The 18,143-nt window shown below is 40.7% G+C and overlaps 1 protein-coding gene across 1 annotated transcript in view; it reads right to left on the bottom strand.

Annotated features, from left to right (window-relative positions):
* The window catches only part of LOC131128272 (uncharacterized), a 54,046-nt gene extending 48,912 nt beyond the window's left edge, over positions 1-5,134 (bottom strand). Inside the window, exons 1-2 of the mRNA XM_078789666.1 lie at positions 4,898-5,134; positions 2,453-2,517 (exon numbers count right to left, since the gene is read on the bottom strand). Of these exons, the coding sequence (XP_078645792.1) occupies positions 2,453-2,517; positions 4,898-4,944 (112 nt within the window). The 5' untranslated portion in view covers positions 4,945-5,134. The remainder of the gene's footprint in view (positions 1-2,452; positions 2,518-4,897) is intronic.
* Between the last annotated feature and the right edge of the window lie 13,009 nt (positions 5,135-18,143).

Raw genomic sequence — 18,143 nt, forward strand, 5'->3', positions numbered from 1 at the left:
GGAGGAAACCGGAGTCCATGCAAACTCCACACAGAGATTCGAACCCAGGTCTTCTCAATCTCCTGACTATGTGGACTACATGCTAACCACTATAGGGTGTTTTTTCCAAAACTCAGACATCTAATGCGGCAAACTAAAAATGGCTCTAAGAGTTAATTTCTGTTTATTTACTGTGTATTAAACACAATGATATTGATGCATTGACTGGTTTGACGTGTATATGCACTGGACAGCATATACATACAGCATATACGTATGTACCACTTTGCCATTGCTTTGCACTCGTAAGTTTCCCTTACAGTTCTATGATTGTCACTCATTACCATGTTTTTCCTTTTTCCTTTTCCAGTGGCATTCTTTCCTATAAACAGCAAGGCTTTCCAATTTCCCAAAGGTAATAAACAAACAAAGGGAACACAGTCATTGTGAAGTTTCCCCTTGTAGGGCAACAAATGAAATTCATTTAAGGGTTCAGGTTGATTTGCTGCAAATTGTGCAGTTGTTAAATCAGTCTCCATTAAGACCAATGCTGGAAATGCAGGCTGAACAGGTCCCTGGAGAAGACAGCAGTGGTGTTTTAAGAGCGCTATTATCGCTCAGAACTTTAAAGATGATAGCTATGACACTAACTTCATGAAGATATACAGCAGACGATTTAGTGTCTTTTAGTGCTGCTTGGGAGGGAAATGTGGGTAATTTTGACATATATGGGTGTTTTCAGCTGCATACTGCTGCACAGCTTTGTGTTGGTGTTTAATTCGAGCCATATTTCATCATATCTCAAATGTTGGCTTTTTCCATTATGCAAGAAATTGAAGACATATTAGTATCACAAAGGTTATGATGTTTTTAAAAGTACTGCCTGGCATCCTACAGAACAAAACTGAAGTCTGATTTCAATTTTAAATCTGAATTTAAAAAAAAATCTGTTTCTATTAGAAAGGCTGACATAAAAAGTTGGAAAGTCCCCTTTATGGAGCTGCAGTGTGGCACTGTCAAACAAAGGAGCTGTGTTTAGCTTCAAGAGGTCGGAAAATCATCGAGGGCCAATCAGCTCATCCTGGATAATGTGTGTTAATCCTTTCAGTACGTGCAGCGGCGTAACTCAGCTTACATAAAGATGGCAAACATGAGGGCTTTTTTTTCACTCCATAAAATGCAACAGGGAAGCTGGTTTAATAATGAATTAAGAGTCGAGCAGAGAAGAAACAAATGTAGACACTGGAGGAGAAGGGAAACCCTACTAAGTCAGGGTGTGCAGACAGCGGGGGCTCAGATTCCCTATCAAAGAATCCCTCACATTAAAAATACACACCAAAAAGAAACTGAGAAGAAAATGTCTTGCACGCAGTTGAATTGTTAATATTCAAACAAGACTATAATTCCATGATTTATGATCTACTTTCACAGTTTTGCTGCATATTAATGGAGGCTTTTTTTCACCTCCTGCTGACGCAAAAGAAATCAGAATACTGCAAGTGATACTAATTTTTTTTCTTTAAAACATCATTGTATTTTGACCACTTGTACTGTCCATCCTCCATTTGTTTTCTTTGCCGCTTATCCTCACGAGGATAGGAATAGGAAAAGCCTATCCCAGATGTCTTTGGGTGAGAGGCGGGGTGCACCCTGGACTGGTCGCCAGCCAATCACAGGGCACATATGGACAAACAACCATTCACACTCACATTCATACCTATGGACAATTTGGAGTCGCCAATTAACCTAGCATGTTTTTGGAATGTGGGAGGAAACCGGAGTACTTGGAGAAAACCCACGCATGCACGGGGAGAACATGCAAACTCCACACAGAGATGGCCGAGGGTGGAATCGAACTCAGGTTTCCTAGCTCTGAAGCCTGCGCGCTAACCACTAGTACGCCGTGCAGCCTCGTCCTGTACTGTATTGTTCACTAAATTGCTTGCCCAAACAAAGTACTCATTTTGCTGACTCACTCTCATTTTTTAATTATGACTGCTAAATAACCCACCATGGGGTCAAAGAAATTTGCAAGCCCCAGTATTTTGTTCAAGAAGGTGAGGAAACATTTATTCTTCATTTGGAATTATTTTGCTTATTATTGTTTTCTGCATGTTATTTCCTATGGAAAACATTGCCTCGGTTTTTGTACATTATGGTTTTTGTTGAATCTTTTGGAACAAATTCCGAGGTACCACTGTATGTAAAACTGTGGGAATGCATATACTGATCTCCTTAGTCAAAGATAATCTCAGGATTACTTTCATTAGTGTAACCTGTGGTTCCCTGTTGAGATTCTGCATGAGGGGTACTTACAGCTACAGTATTTTTGTCATCAACATGCCATGAAAGTCGCCTGAAAATTGTAAATCCTTATGTAAATTAATCGTGTCATTATTTGCACATAATCTTACGGTGCTTATTGTGTTTTTTCACATTAAAACGTGTGCTTGTCTTTGTAAAAATGACTCACCTTGTGCCTGTGCCAGTCTGAATGAGCAGGTGCAGCACAATATGGTCCAAAGAATCAAGACTCTCCTAGGAATTGAAAAAAAAAACCTTTAACTGTAAAAAGGAATCCAACCAGGAATACCACACAAAGACACACAATTGATACCTACTATAAATGACTTTAGTGGTTCTGGTGCCTCTTGTGAGATGTGGTCAAAATGCATTGGGAAACATGCTAGAATGCATGTAATACAGATATGCTCAAAGTTTTATTAGAAGTTATTAGAAAAATGGTCAATGTCCCGCCTGTGCTACGATGGCAGCCATGTTTTTTAACCAATCTTTCTGCAATTTTATACACATGTGACTGTCAGTCCCCTAACAATGTGTACCAAATTTTGTGGTGACCACCCTGAAGTTACAAGGGTGTATTGTAGAACACATTGTGAGAAATTTCAAGCCAGTCCCCCTGAAAATTCATTGCGAACACTTCCTAAAGTGCTATAGCTTACACAGCTAGTCCATACTTCCACTGCTTGAGCAGATGGGTCACTAGTCACATCCGCTCAATGCTGCATGGACCAAAGACACACATACAGTAGTGTAAAGTTGCCAATTCCTTGTGGTATTACTACATCTGTGGGTGACGTCTCTGCTGGTAAAAATATTTGCTTATGCAAACCAGCTTATAGAGAATGGAGTTCCAGAAATACTGTCAAATTGGCTTACAAATTCTAGTATTAAGTGAACTATGGCCAGATATTCAATGCAAAACATAACATCCATCCCAGTTGTAGGATAATGCGTCAACACAGACCTTCAGTCAGACTAGCCATTTGTTTTCTATTACTTATCTTGTTCAGGGTGACTGTGGCTGGAGCCTATCCCAGCTGAGGGTGAAAGGATAAGTCTTGGTTCTTTTGAAGGGACCCACAGTAGACCCACTTGGCCCCCCAACTCACTGAAAAGTCTGGTCAAATAGTCCCATTTGTTTGTGCTGTTTTGTCCAGGTAAAAATAACTTTTGTGCTGCTTTTGTTTTTGAGTTATTGTTTGTAACATAGGTCAACCAAAGGTCAGCCATGGACCCTAACATGCTCTGAATTAAACCAAAGTAGGGCCATTTTTTGTGCTCGATTTGTGCTGTTTTGTGCTGTTTTTGAATTATTACAGAGTTAATACAATGTTATTACAGTTTAACCAAAGGTCACCCATCCCCCCAACATGCTCCGAATTGAACCAAAGTAGCACCATTTTGTTTGTGCTGCCTTTGTTTTGAGTTATTAATGATTTTAAGTTTTGGCCTATTACATAACCAACCCAATTCTCCTGTATGAACAGGCTAACAAAACTGAGCATAACAAAACAATGTCAATAAACTGTAGGTTAAAGAAAAAATCACCCATTATATTCCCCATTCGTTTCTGGCGAATGTCACAAATAAAGTGCAAAATAACGTGGTTGAAATAAGCAGCTTCCACTGTAGAACTGGCGAGGAGCGATTGCTTTTCAGCCATCATCTGACTTGACATCGTGTACATATCATGGTGGATTGAGCTGGGGCCTGGCCTACCTGTTCCAACTGACATAGACTGAGCTTGAGTGTAACTTTAGGTGTTAAGTGGGTCCAAGCACATTCACAATATGCCAGTTTTTCCTTGCCTCTGTCGCCAAAGTGCTTGCTCATGTAGGGTTCCATTGGTTTTTGTGTGTCATAGAGGTTCTAGATATACTCCATGTGTTAAGTGGCTTGACATAACTCCTATTAAGAATTGTCCAAATAGAAATACACTACATCTAATTAACTGTTTAGTTGTTTTGTTTGTTATAATAGTAGTTTCATCATATTCCTCCTCATAAAAGTAATCTTTTATGAGAGGACTGATCTCTATTTGCTGCCGGGTGATTACGGCGTTGTTGTTTTCACACTCTTTTTACACTCTTGTATCTGATAATGTGGTCGTGCGTGGCTTGTAATACTGCTAGTTTATTACATTTGTGGTTTTTCCTGAAACCTGTTGCTGAAAAGCACTCCATTGCAGTTAAATCCCTCTCAGGACAAGCTTAGATATTAAAACAAAAAGAAATGGGTGTGCACCACATCCCCCTTTACACTGTATGTACTGTACACAAGCAAGCAAGGGGGGGATATGATGCAACATTTTTGTGTTATTGGATTTCTCCTCCTTCTGCCATTGGGCTTGCATGCAGCCAATAAACTGAAGATGGTGCACAGCGTGGGAGGAGTGATAAGCACGACTGTCTCCTCCTCTCATACATTTTCTTTTTTAAAACAAACTCAGTGTTTGGCTGAGAAAACACAACTTTCTCACATATGACGTTGATATATATACATCTATATGCACATCGTTGTAATTATACACCATTCTCATGCACTGTCAATAACGCATGAATGAAGCCCCCATGCCTACGACAGTAAGATGCAAAGTGATAAATATTCAACTCACCCCCCGACTCCTTTGAGTTCGGAGTGCGGGGCATTGTCCGTCTCCATAGCGGTTACTTCATTCTCTCTTGCTGGGGTTCTTTCCTGTCCGGATGATGCATAGGAGGTCTTTCCATTCCGATTAAGCAACAAAACTCGTAAAAACTTGTAAAAAAAATAAAATTAAAAAAAAGTTGTCAATGTAAACCGGCGTTACAGCTGGAGTGCCATGGTCAACTTCCACCTGCGTGCGCCTTTCTCCAAGTCCTCTCTGCTGTGCGTCTTTTGGGTCACAGTCACGCCGGCTTTGTGGGTGTTTGGGGGGCGGGGGGGTGGGGGATATTATGTTGTGAGTGTGCAAACTTCCCGAAAAATCTCCCCTCTGTCGCTGTGGAGCTGCAGCGGGGACTGAAGGTGTGTCCTTTCTCATTGCAGGCTGTGTGTGCAGCCTCCTCAAGCTGCTGCTGGGGGGCTGTTGAAGCTCCTCTTGCATGTGTAAGTGCAGATTTAAGTGTCTTTGGAGGCTTCCCATGGCCTCAAAGAGCATTTTTAAGGATACTGACAGTGTAATAAAGCCCCAAAAGCATTCCACTTATGGATACCCCCAGCACACATCTTTATCTAGTCAACTGAACAGGTTACCTCGGGTCAAGTGGTTTTTACAATAGAGATGGGAATCATCATTTTTATGAAAACAAAATTATAAAAATGATCCCTACATAGGTAGAAAACATTTTATGCAAACCAGCATACAAAAACTATAATATAAAATACTGTAAAATATTTTTTTAAAAATGATAAAATATTAGAAATAATAACCATTGTGGGCTGCATGGCTTCCTAGTGGTTAACGAGCAGGCCTCACAGCTAGGAGACCCGAGTTCAATTCCACCCTTGGCCATCTTTGTGTGGAGTTTGCATGTTCTCCACATGCATGCGTGGGTTTTCTTCAGGTACTTCGGGTTTCCTCCCACATTCCAAAAACATGCTAGGTTAATTGTCGACTCCAAATTGTCCATAGGTATGAATGTGAGTGTGAATGGTTGTTTGTCTATATGTGCCCTGTGATTGGCTGGCCACCAGCCCAGGGTGTACCCCGCCTCTCGCCGGAAGACAGCTGGGATAGGCTCCAGCACCCCCGCGACCCTCATGAGGAAAAGTGGTAGAAAATGAATGAATGAATGAATATTACAAATAATAACCATTGTGGGCTGCATGGCATCCTAGTGGTTAACGCGCAGGCCTCACAGCTAGGAGACCCGAGTTCAATTCCACCCTCGGCCATCTCTGTGTGGAGTTTGCATGTTCTCCCCGTGCAGTCGTGGGTTTTCTCCGGGTACTCTGGTTTCCTTCCACATTCCAAAAACATGCTAGGTTAATTGGCGACTCCAAATTGTCCATAGGTATGAATGTGAGTGTGAATGGTCGTTTGTCTATATGTGCCCTGTGATTGGCTGGCGACCAGTCCAGGGTGTACCCCGCCTCACGCCCGAAGACAGCTAAGATAGGCTCCAGCACCCTCATCCTCGTGAGGATAAGCGGTAGAAAATGATTGAATGAATAACCATTGTATAACCATTGTAATGAAAAATCATTACACAAATGTCAATTTCAGAAATAACATTCAAACTGGAATGAAATATAATTAATCAGTGACTATTGTGTTGGTCAATATATCACAACATATCATAGCAAGCTCAGTCACATGCAAATATGCCCTCTGGTGGCTGTGAGAACAATTGGGAAAGTGACACTGTTTCTTAGTAAGTGTCTGTAGAATGTCTTATATGGAGTTACTGTACAAACCCCATTACACATTCTACATCCTGTACCACAAAACCACAGTTTCCCCCAAAGTGTCCACTGTGGCCACTGTGTCGTGCTCAAATAAATATTTGAAAAGAAACACTGAGCAAAAAAAAAAGGAATAATGAAATGAATCATTTCTGACACATCGTGTTAATTAGTCATTGTAATTTATGCTGCAGGATACAATTGTCAGTGGTGGGTGAAAGTGCAAATTGCAGCAGATGTATTTTAATGAAATCCACTTAAGATAAAACAGCTTTGACACATCATTTATGATTGTGATCCATTTGACAGACAAATGTGCATGTCTACACTTAGCGGGAGGTCCCATATTCCATCTGACACCACGGTTCAAAAATGAGCTCATGAGGTGTCAACACATTGGCCGCCTATTTATGGTAGCTTTCTTCCGGAACACGTCTGTTCTCACCGCAGTGACAGAGATGTGTTGCAGGCGAGCGCAGCCCAGTCATGTGCTGTGAAATTCCTCTGCATGGAGAAGTTCTCATCGACTCGCCTTGATAGTGTCCAAGAGGGGGGAACCCAACAACAGAGCGCCAATTCAACTGCTTGCAACTTCATTCACACGACCCGTTCCCTCGTTGTCCTCTCTGTCTGGCCTAGTAGGAAAGTTGTCACCTTGAAACAACACCGCCCAAACATGTGGCTGTGTTTCTTCGTCTGCAAGACCCAAGACCCCAAGACTGATAAGCGGAGTAGAGTCGATGCAACAGTTGTAATCATCTTGAAAGTATGTGCTCATATCAGGACTAACTTCACTGAAGAATGAGCTGACCACTTGGGAATCTTTTTTGGGAACATTTCTCAGTGTTAGTGCTAGATTGAGGGGCGGCACGGCGGACGTGTGGTTAGCGCGCAGACCTCACAGCTAGGAGACCAGGGTTCAATTCCACCCTCAGCCATCTTGTGTGGAGTTTGCATGTTCTCCCCGTGCATGTGTGGGTTTTCTCCGGGTACTCCGGTTTCCTCCCACATTCCAAAAACATGCTAGGTTAATTGGTGACTCCAAATTGTCCATAGGTATGAATGTGAGTGTGAATGGTTGTTTGTCTATACGTATGTGCCCTGTGATTGGCTGGCGACCAGTCCAGGGTGTACCCCGCCTCTCGCCCGAAGACAGCTGGGATAGGCTCCAGCACCCCCGCGACCCTCATGAGGAAAAAGCGGTAGAAAATGAATGAATGAATGAATGAGTGCTAGATTGAAACATTAATGCCCGATTCATATGTCTTTACGTTTGTTTTTTTACAAGATGCACACTAAAGTATGTCACTTTTAGAGTAGTTGAAGCTATAAATGCAACATCATCTGCAGGTAAAAACACAATCAATAGCAAGGACAAAGCCAAAGAGCACAGAGGAGTGTAGCGTGCAGTAGGTTACATACTGTAGAGGAATGGAATTTGAACACATGCACACACGTATATTTGTAAATAAATTGTTATTTTGATGTAAAACAGCCCCTTTTGTGTTATTTTTGTTGTAATTTAAATATTTGAGCTTTCACAAAAGCAGGAAATCTGTCTCAAAGTAAAAGTTATGTTTGAAATTTATCTTATCTGAAAAGGCTGTTTTTCTCCCTGTTTTAGTCAGGAGCTGATATTTTCTGAAATTGATCTAGTATGTTCTACTGCTGATTACTAAAGAACAGAAAAAGATTTTTTGGTATTTTTCTGATGAAAGACAGAAGTCTATCTTTCTTTTGGTAGGTTCCGTGCTATAAAGCCATAAAACGAAATATCCTGTGTGCCTTGAAAAATCAGTCAAAATATAGCAATATGCAGTTATTGTAGAATCCTTAATACACGGAAAAGCTGTGCATCACTGACATTCCCAAACAATACAATACAAGCTGGATGGTGTATTGCTATAGTTGACATGCAGGTTACAAAATGTATTTAGCATGTGTTTTCTGCTGTCATTCGGGGCGGTTTGTGGTCACATGTTTATCATCACGGTGGTCCTTGTCTTGACAGCTCTTTTAATGTTGGCCTGTGGGATCATCTTGACCTCTAATTCCGACACCTACCAGTCCAGTCCCAGCCCAAATCCCATTGACGAAAACCAAAAGTGATCTCTACGGGGAATAACTTTTCAATAGAGATCCAAGTTTATTTGATAGCTAATTTTTCTTCCATGTGAACACCATCCTTTGTCTATCCCCCTTGCCCATAACCAATAGCAGGTGTGTAGAGATGTCCTGTGGTTGTTTGGACTGCAGACTCTTGTTGTCTTGTATGTCTTGTATGTTGTCAGACTCAGCTGACAACATACTGCAGACGTTATGATGCCTGTCAGCAGTCTGGAGAGAGGATTCCCTTGCAGGACACATTATTCATCCTACACATTGCCAGGTATTACGATAATGACATTATTAACTGTGTTATTTTACTGTTTTTTGTCTTGGTTAGTTATGGTATTGAACCAAATGCAAGACAACCTTGAATATGACACCACTCTTTTTCAAGGTCTGAGATGACCCATGTTTTATATGCAGGCCAATATTGTTAATAGAGCAAGGATGCTTTAAATTTCATCCCCTCCATCCCCTGGCCTCAGAATGCAAGAATAGTACAACATCATTCACAACACTTTGTGGAGCTGCTTATAAAAAGAAAGATTTCATAATTATTACATTTTAGTGATGATACTCTACTTTTTTTACACTTGACACAGGTTGGTCAATTGTGACTTTAGTATTATAGAGTACTTTGTGGCCTCTTGCTACAATGCTCCCAAACACTGCAGTTATTTTCCATTTATGGTTACAGACCATAACCACCCTTGAAGCATGGCATAGTGCCATCATATCATTTGTAGTTGTCGTACATTTTTATACATATAACAGTGTGAATAAAAACCCTTCTTATCCAGGAAACCTTACTATTGATATGCAGACCACAATGCCTTTCTTGTTTCTGTCTGTTTACATTCATTTTAGTCTACATTTGTGAATTAAGACACAAGAGAACAATCTTCTGGTGTACTGCAGTGATGATTGAAATTCTCGTCCTATAAACACACACAGCCTTTTGTCTGTCTCTGGGAATTGGGGCCATCTGATTGCAGCAGCCTTCGTCCAAGCCGAGGAACAGCTGGCTCCAATAAGATCATGCCCTCGGCGCTCTGTTTAGTCATTCCATACGTTCCGACAGGAAATTTAACATTACTAGGGTGTCTTTGTTGATGCGAGGACGTAGTGAAATAGTGTTTTTTGCTATCAATGTAACTGATGGTAAAATGTTTTATTGGTTTTTCATTTATTTAATAGTCCTTTAATGATCGCATTGTCATACCTGTGTAGTTTCAGGAAAATTGCTGGTCATACTGGTCTGACATTTGACCTGAACTGCTCTAAGCGTCTAGAGTCACCTCATTTAAAATTATTGGAGTTTTGGTCTGACATAGGACAATAATCACTTGGTGGTTTGAAGAAAATCAGCTGGAAATAGTGACATTAAAATGCCGAAAAGGTGCTAAATTGGATCTTTGGGAATACTAACACAGTCAAATTAAAATGTATCCCATGTATTGCACTATAACAATATGGACAGCTGGGGAAATAAACAGTGTTGGAGTATTTAAAGGTGAGTTATTATGCTAATTTTTAGCCCTAGAGTAGCTACACACGATAACCCACACAGAAAGCTTTGTAGATCCTTCAGAATCTGCACCTACTCCTGCTTTCCAAACGGTCTGTTTTAATTTTTTTCACCCATGGCACTCTTCCGGGCGCCCATTCCGCTGTGATTGGTCACACATCCAAACGACCCCGAGAACTTCCAAACTACTACAGATTTCTAATTTTTTCGATATAGAAGTTGATAATAAATGAATAAAGAGCAACTTGAAAATTGGCTAGGAGCTGCTTGTAGCTCATTGGCTACAGGTTGGAGACCCCTGACTTACCATGTATGAACTCAAAGAGTGGTAACGTAAGTCTGCGTTTATTGAATGCACATTGGTAGTGGAAATGTGGCCATTACATGCTTTTTGCAGGATTCCCTGTGCTTAAAAAAGATCCGCCAATTGTAGTGAAAAAGGCTGTTAGCAACAACAGACATTCGTGAGTTTTGAATTGGAATGCATGCAGGTAAGAAGACTCCTTGTATGCACACTCTACAATGCTACACAGACAACCGCTTACTTACATAAAATAAACACAGTTAGAACACCGATAATTGTTATTGCACGTCCGACTCTTCAACATGACCAAGTACCATTGGAAAACCATCGAGCTTCAGATAGTACAGCTTCGCTCATGTTCCCAAAACAGTCTTTTTTCTTGTTGATCAGGAATCTAAAACTCCAACCACTTCTGCCTGATGTTTGCCTCTGTAGCAAGTTGGTCATATATCTCGTTTCATATTATCTACATACTGTATTGTATCTAACTCTGGGAAAAACTGTTGATTTTGTTAATACTTGGGTTGTTTATATTGTTTATTTTTCTATATTGTGTATTTTGTACTGCTTAACTGATTCTGTACTCTTGCTGCTGTGCAATGCAAATTTCCCCACTGAGGGACGAATAAAGATAAAGGCATATCTTATCTTATCTTATCTTAAGTTCAAACCTCTACAAATATTTCCTGGAAGCCATTAGCGTTAGTTCCGTGCTAACATGGTTAAATTTTCGACAAACAGCAGAGCTGAGAGAGGGAAACGGATATAAGGAAGTCCGGCTCAGTGTGATGTCACAGTGAGCCAGTGTTGTATAAAGTGTAAGTGTGTTTTTATAAAGATAATCTTGCTCAGTTTGAAGAGGCACATTATGGGCATATCCCACCTCCCACCCCCAAAAAGTCAAGTTTGGGGGGTGGCGGATGGTGGATGGCGCCAAACGAATCCACCCCAAAAAAGTCAGAGCTTTTCTTCCCGTCCCTCACACAGATGCAGCTTCAACACAACTTGACAACTTTAAAACAATGATTATCAGGGTAGCAGAGTCATCAAACAACTGTTGATCAGTTAAGAATTCTGATCCTACCTGAGTTTGACATAGAATAGAGTGATGTTGATAGTTCATTGTAAAAATTTTATTTTTCGTCTAAAGAAACAGGTAAAGAAAAAGAGGGGTTGCCTCATGGCAATTTAACAATACATTTATTATTAAGATATTGTGTATATTATAATGGTGTAGTTTGTGGTGGTGTAGAAGTGTACTGCATCACTAAGGATAAATGATGGAGAGGAAGGCGTGATGAAATCTATAAGAATGATGACAAAATAGCTGGGTATTTCTTGCTGATTGGCGGGTATGATTATATTTGGGTCCGTGGCTTGATTTGGTGTGAAGCTGCACACTCTTACGTCTATTATAGCAATCAGTCACCTGAGACTTTTTACATTTCCTGCACTGGGCCCAAGTGAGTAAAAGTTCTAATTTCTTTCCGCTATAAAATGTTAGCAATGAGGATTTGTTATAATAAATTGGAAAGCATAAGTCCGAAAGCAGCATTAGACAAGGTCGTTATTGCCAAGTGCTCACACCCCCGCAGATCCGTGGGGAGACGGAAGCTGCTGCCAAGACAGAAGCATTGTTGCGTTGACATTTGTGCGGAGGATCAAACTGCTGATGAATAATCCATATTGAAAAGCTCACCATCCTGCCAAATGTCAAACAGCAGCGGGGGCCATTGTTAGCGAAACTAACTCCAAGTCTTCATTCACTGTCGTCACAATGGCTCGTCACGTATGTGGCCATGTGGCATTGCACTCAGTAGTTGTGTATTGACTTTTGCGTTCCATATCATTTTACATCTTACATTTGTACCAAACTTGGAGTGGATGCATATTTTACACAATTCTTTTAAATGCTCCAAAATCCAAATCATAATGACTGAATTTCTGCTTCGGTTTCACATGTCGAGTATATCCCTTGTGAATGGTGTATTACCATTACCAAGTAATGTTTAACAACTTCTCACTGAGGCTGCACGGTAGTCGAGTGGTTAGCACGCAGACCTCACTGCTAGGAGGCCAGGGTTCAATTCCACCCTCGGCCATCTCTGTGTGGCGTTTGCATGTTTTCCCCGTGCATGCGTGGGTTTTCTCCGGGTACTCCGGTTTCCTCCCACATTCCAAAAACATGCTAGGTTAATTGGCGACTCCAAATTGCCCATAGGTATGAATGTGAGTGTGAATGGTTGTTTGTCTATGTGCCCTGTGATTGGCTGGCGACCAGTCCAGGGTGTACCCCGCCTCTCGCCCCAAGACAGCTGGGATAGGCAACCCTTGTGAGGAAAAAGCGGTAGAAAATGAATGAATGAATGAACTTCTCACCGAGCCCTGAAACAAGTTTGAGATGGTTCTGAATGCTCTGTTTCAGAGGGTTTTTTCTAACACCGGCTCACTGTGACTTCACAATGAGCCTTGTGAGAAGTCACCACCTCCATCCAGCCAGTGACTTCCTTACATGGGCGTCCCCAAGTACAAGCTGTAGCTCGTAAATGCCCTTGACAGTCATTCACACAAATACTACAAGTAAAATATCATAGCTTAGCCCAGGACCCTCGACTCCAACGTTTTTTCCAATGAGAGCTACTTTTTCAAAATGAGAACAGCCGAGAGCTACCAGAACTCTTTTTTTTGTGTAACATTTATTTTCATTGTTTATGTCAACCAAAACGCATTAAGCTTGTGATGCCAGAACATTAACAAAATGTCAGTAGCCGCAAAAACATCAACAAAGCACAAAAAGCACGGATCTGCATTTTGTATTCCAGGATGCATTTATAAGTTTCTCTCAACTTACAATTAAATGTACTTTAAATGTACTTTTCAATGTACTTTATTTCCAAAGTAGATCTCCACTCAAACTGTGAGGTCATTGTCTTTATGCTATGTTGTGGTCATTTGTCATTCAATAGAGGCAATAGAGACCCTTTGGCGAGTTGTTGGCAATCAATAACGTAGGTGTCTCATGCTAATGCTAATGATGTTGTGGTTCTTTATTACGTGTGTAGACAGCATAATGATATACCACATGAGGATAGTGTTTAACTTGGACTGCAAATACCGTTGTCGTGTTTTGTATCGGTTTAAAAGTTTCTGTTTCAATGTTATTTGGAGCGGCATTTTTATTTTCTTATGACATGTGTCTAATTTCCATGACACACTTCTTGCAAAATCCTGCAAAGTCCATATAATATGGACATATATTCTATAAACCCCAGTCCACACTTTAGATTTTACTGTGCTGTCGAACCTTTCTGTTTAACTTTGCTGCTGACATCCTCGGTTGCGGCGTTGTTTGAGTTTTTTTCTTCTGTGACTTTCACGTTCCACCCCACTTTCTGCCAGTCTTGAAGAAGGATGGTATGTAAAACGGTGATTCAACTCACTGAGTTATTTACGTATAGCGGTGATATCATAATAACAACTTATATTTTAATCCAATTTGAATCCATTGTAGGGTAAAACATTGTTGGATATTTTGATATTTTGTCACACCGATGGTGAAAAGTATACAGTGCATCCGGAAAGTATTCACAGCGCTTCGCTTTTTCTACATTTTGTCATGTTACAGCCTCATTCCAAACTGTATTAAATTAATCTCTTACCTCAAAATTCTACACAAAATACTCCATTATGACAATGTGAAAAAAGGTTTTTTTTGACATGTTTTGAATTTATTAAAAATAGAAAACAAAAAAATCACATTTACATAAGTATTCACAGCCTTTGCTTAATACTTTGTTGATCCACCTTTGGCAGCAATTACAGCCTCAAGTCTTTTTGAATATGATCCCACAAGTTTAGCACACCTATCTTTAGGCAGTTTTGCCCATTCTTCTTTGCAATAAGTCTCAAGCTCCATCAGGTTGGATGGGAGACGTCTGTGCACAGCCATTTTCAGATCTCTCCAGAGATGTTCGATCGGATTCAAGTCTGGACTCTGGCTGGGCCACTCCAGGACATTCACGGAGTGGTTCTGATGCCAATCTTTTGAGATCTTGGCTGTGTGCTTCGGGTCGTTGACCTCAGGCTGGGGCGAAGGTTCATTTTTCAGCAGGACAAGAGCGCTCTGGAGCAGGTTTTCATCCAGGATATCTCTATATATTGCTGCATTCATTTTTCCTTCTATCCTGACTAGTCTGCCAGTTCCTGCTGCTGAAAAACATCCCCACAGCAGGATGCTGCCACCACCATGCTTCACTGTAGGGATGGTATTGGCCTGGTGATGAGCAGTGCCTCTCTCCACAGAGGAACGCTGGAGCTCTGACAGAGTGACCATCGGGGCCTTGGTCACCTCCCTGACTAAGGCCCTTCTTCCCCGATCGCTCAGTTTAGAAGGCCGGCCAGCTCTAGGAAGAGTCCTGGTGGTTCCAAACGTCTTCCATTTACGAATAATGGAGGCCACTGTGCTCATTGGGACCTTCAAAGCAGCAGAAATTTTTCTGTATCCTTCCCCTGATTTGTGCCTCAAGACAATCCTGTCTCGCAGGTCTACAGACAGTTCTTTTGACTTCATGCTTGGTGTTTGTGCTCTGACATGCACAGTCAACTGTGGGACCTTATATAGACAGTTATTATATTTCCAAATCATGTCCAATCAACTGAATTTACTGCAGGTGGACTCCAATTAAGCTGTAGAAAGATCTCAGTGGAAATGATGATCAGTGGAAAAAAGATGCACCTGAGCTCAATTTTGAGCTTCATGGCAAAGGCTGTGAATACTTATGTAAATGGGATTTTTTTGTTTTCTATTTTTAATAAATTCAAAACATGTCAAAAAAACATTTTTTCACATTGTCATAATGGAGTATTTTGTGTAGAATTTTGAGGTAAGAGATTAATTTAATTCAGTTTAGAATGAGGCTGTAACATGACAAAATGTAGAAAAAGTGAAGCGCTGTGAATACTTTCCGGATGCACTGTATCTGTTGTGTCGAGATCTCAGTACAATGCTCCATCTCACACATCTGGACAGAGCCACACTTCCATGCTCCGCCAAGCCTTTTCCAGCCTCCTGTTCTTCACTGTTTACTGATCCAAATCTTCGAACAAAGGCTTCAGTTTAAAACCAATAAGCTTCTTCCTTCAAAGCCACACCCGGTAATTCTAATGATACAGCACAAAATTCTGCAATGTGTCAAAGCTTGTATCTCAATCTAAAGGCAGAAAAACAACCCTTGCTGGCTATGCTGCAAAAAATATGGTTATGTCTTATTAATAGGGAAGAAACGCACAAATCATATTGGACCTAAATGGACCTGAACAGGAGGTGCAGTGCTTTGTCCAGCTTGATCCTCTTCTATCCTTACACAACACACGTTTCAGTGTGGGTGTAAAAGGGTCCGCTGTACGCAAATATGCCACTATCTATTTGTGTTGCACACCGTGTGAGCCTGTGTTCACATGAACAAAGAAAAAAAACTCCTGTTTCAGCTTGCTTTGGTGTTAATTTTGGTGTAGTCTCCATGAGCTCCTGAAGTTCTGTTTGACGTAGGATGCGTTTGTAGGCAAATAGCCATATGTTCCTCACAAGCAGGGCTCGAAATAACATCAACAAAGTACAAAACTATTTATGGTACATTATGTTTTAATCTTTTTCTGGCAATATCATGCTTCATGGTTCATTACAGCTTATTATTAATAAATAACATGCTTATTTAAGCACATTTACATATTTCTGCTTAAATTAAGCATAAATATTGCTCAATTAACTTAATTACAAAAATAAGGCATTCAGAAGACTCATTGAAAATGGTTATATGTAGTATTCTACACGTGTCACTAATGTTAAGGTCATATTATCTGTGACACACAAGCACCAGACTTGAAAGCCAGAACAACAGTCTTTTATTGCAGCTTTGAATAATCTCACAACAGAAACAATAATCCCTAATAAAATTAAGGGATGCATTAAAATATAATACAGATAAATTTGAGATTACCCATACTGTACTGTGGGGTGAGAGGGGGGACGTAAACATGTCTTGTAAACAAATACAGTAAAGTCTCGTTATATCGATATTCTCGGGAGTCGGTTCTATTGTATAGAACAATGTCAATACCAAAAAAAAACACGGCGAACGGCTGCTTCATGCTCAGGTCATGCTCAACCCGCCCCACTTAGATGGCCAAACACATGCCTGCATAGAATCTATACACACGAGAGAAACCACGAACGGCAGCATGTACATATGAAAAACAGTGATTATTGCAAGCGATAAAAAGATATCTGAATACAACACAATTAAATGCATGTATTTGTACGCTTGTGTCTTCTTTGGAATAGGTGTGTATACTATGTCAGTTGGTTCTTCTGTTGCAGGCATGTCGCATCAAACGCACTGCAAACACTTAACAAACAAAAACATCGACCCTCAACACACCAAACACATCTGATTCATAGACTAATTAAAAAATAATTGACTGATTAATCACTTTGAATACAATAAACAGGCCATGCTAGATATTTCATTATTTTGTTTTTCTAAGCAGTTATTCTTCTGTTTTCGCTATTTTACATTCTGCTTAGTGGCTAGCATGCCTACTCTTTCTTACTCAAGCGATTCCTAATCCTCCTCCAGTGATAATGATACGTACATCTCTGGGATCCGTATGGTTTATTTAAAATGGTTACAAAATGGGACAATATGGGACCTTTAAAGAAGTAAAAAGATGCAGCACGGCAGCCTACAAGGTCTGAAAGGTGAAACCCGCCTGCAAATTCCTTTTAAATGGAGCACCGCACTGACGATCATGTTTTTGGACCTAAACAAGCCAGAAGCAAGTGGAGGAAGATTTGTTTCCAGGTAAAGATCCCCCCTCATGGGCGGACAGTGGGGTAACTTTTGCCTGTTAATAATAATATATACAGCGTTATCATCGGAGAATGTAAATTACAGCTCAGTGACCAGTTTGTGTGGCACAAATAGAACTATGGGGATCCTTGTAGATGGGCAATGAACAAGGCAATAAACACCTCATTGCATTGTTGTGATGACAAAATGGACTTTGCAAACCTAAGTCACGCAATGTGGAGTTTTAATTGTTCATTTACACATGCCACATGAGGACAACTTCTACAGATGTTATCTCCAGGTGAGCCGGGCCTCATTTATCTGTCATCCTCGGAGAACATCTTTATCTGCGTTCCACAGCAAGGGACCCTCAAAGACTTTCAGATAGAATATACGAAGGATTGATTTCAGCAGACTCACTGCTGGCGTCCCTGAGACGAGGAGATAATTACCGCTTTGACAAGCTTTGATCACAGCAGAACAATGAATGAAGTGACAGCCCCCAAAATTCTGACATTTTCCCCCTTTTTTTTTCCTCCTCAATGGAAGCACTGTCTTGCACACATAAAGAGACCAGGGGACCAAATGAGCATGCTTGCCTTGGCTGTTCGTAACACGGATCTGATGATGGCTACTGTGAGGAGGGGGTGGGAAAGTTGCTGGTTAGTCATCTCTTGTGATTTGT

Source organism: Doryrhamphus excisus, linkage group LG3 (assembly GCF_037039965.1).
Source record: "Doryrhamphus excisus strain RoL-2023G ecotype Guam linkage group LG3, RoL_Dexc_Guam_v1.1, whole genome shotgun sequence".
Taxonomy (NCBI): domain Eukaryota; kingdom Metazoa; phylum Chordata; class Actinopteri; order Syngnathiformes; family Syngnathidae; genus Doryrhamphus; species Doryrhamphus excisus.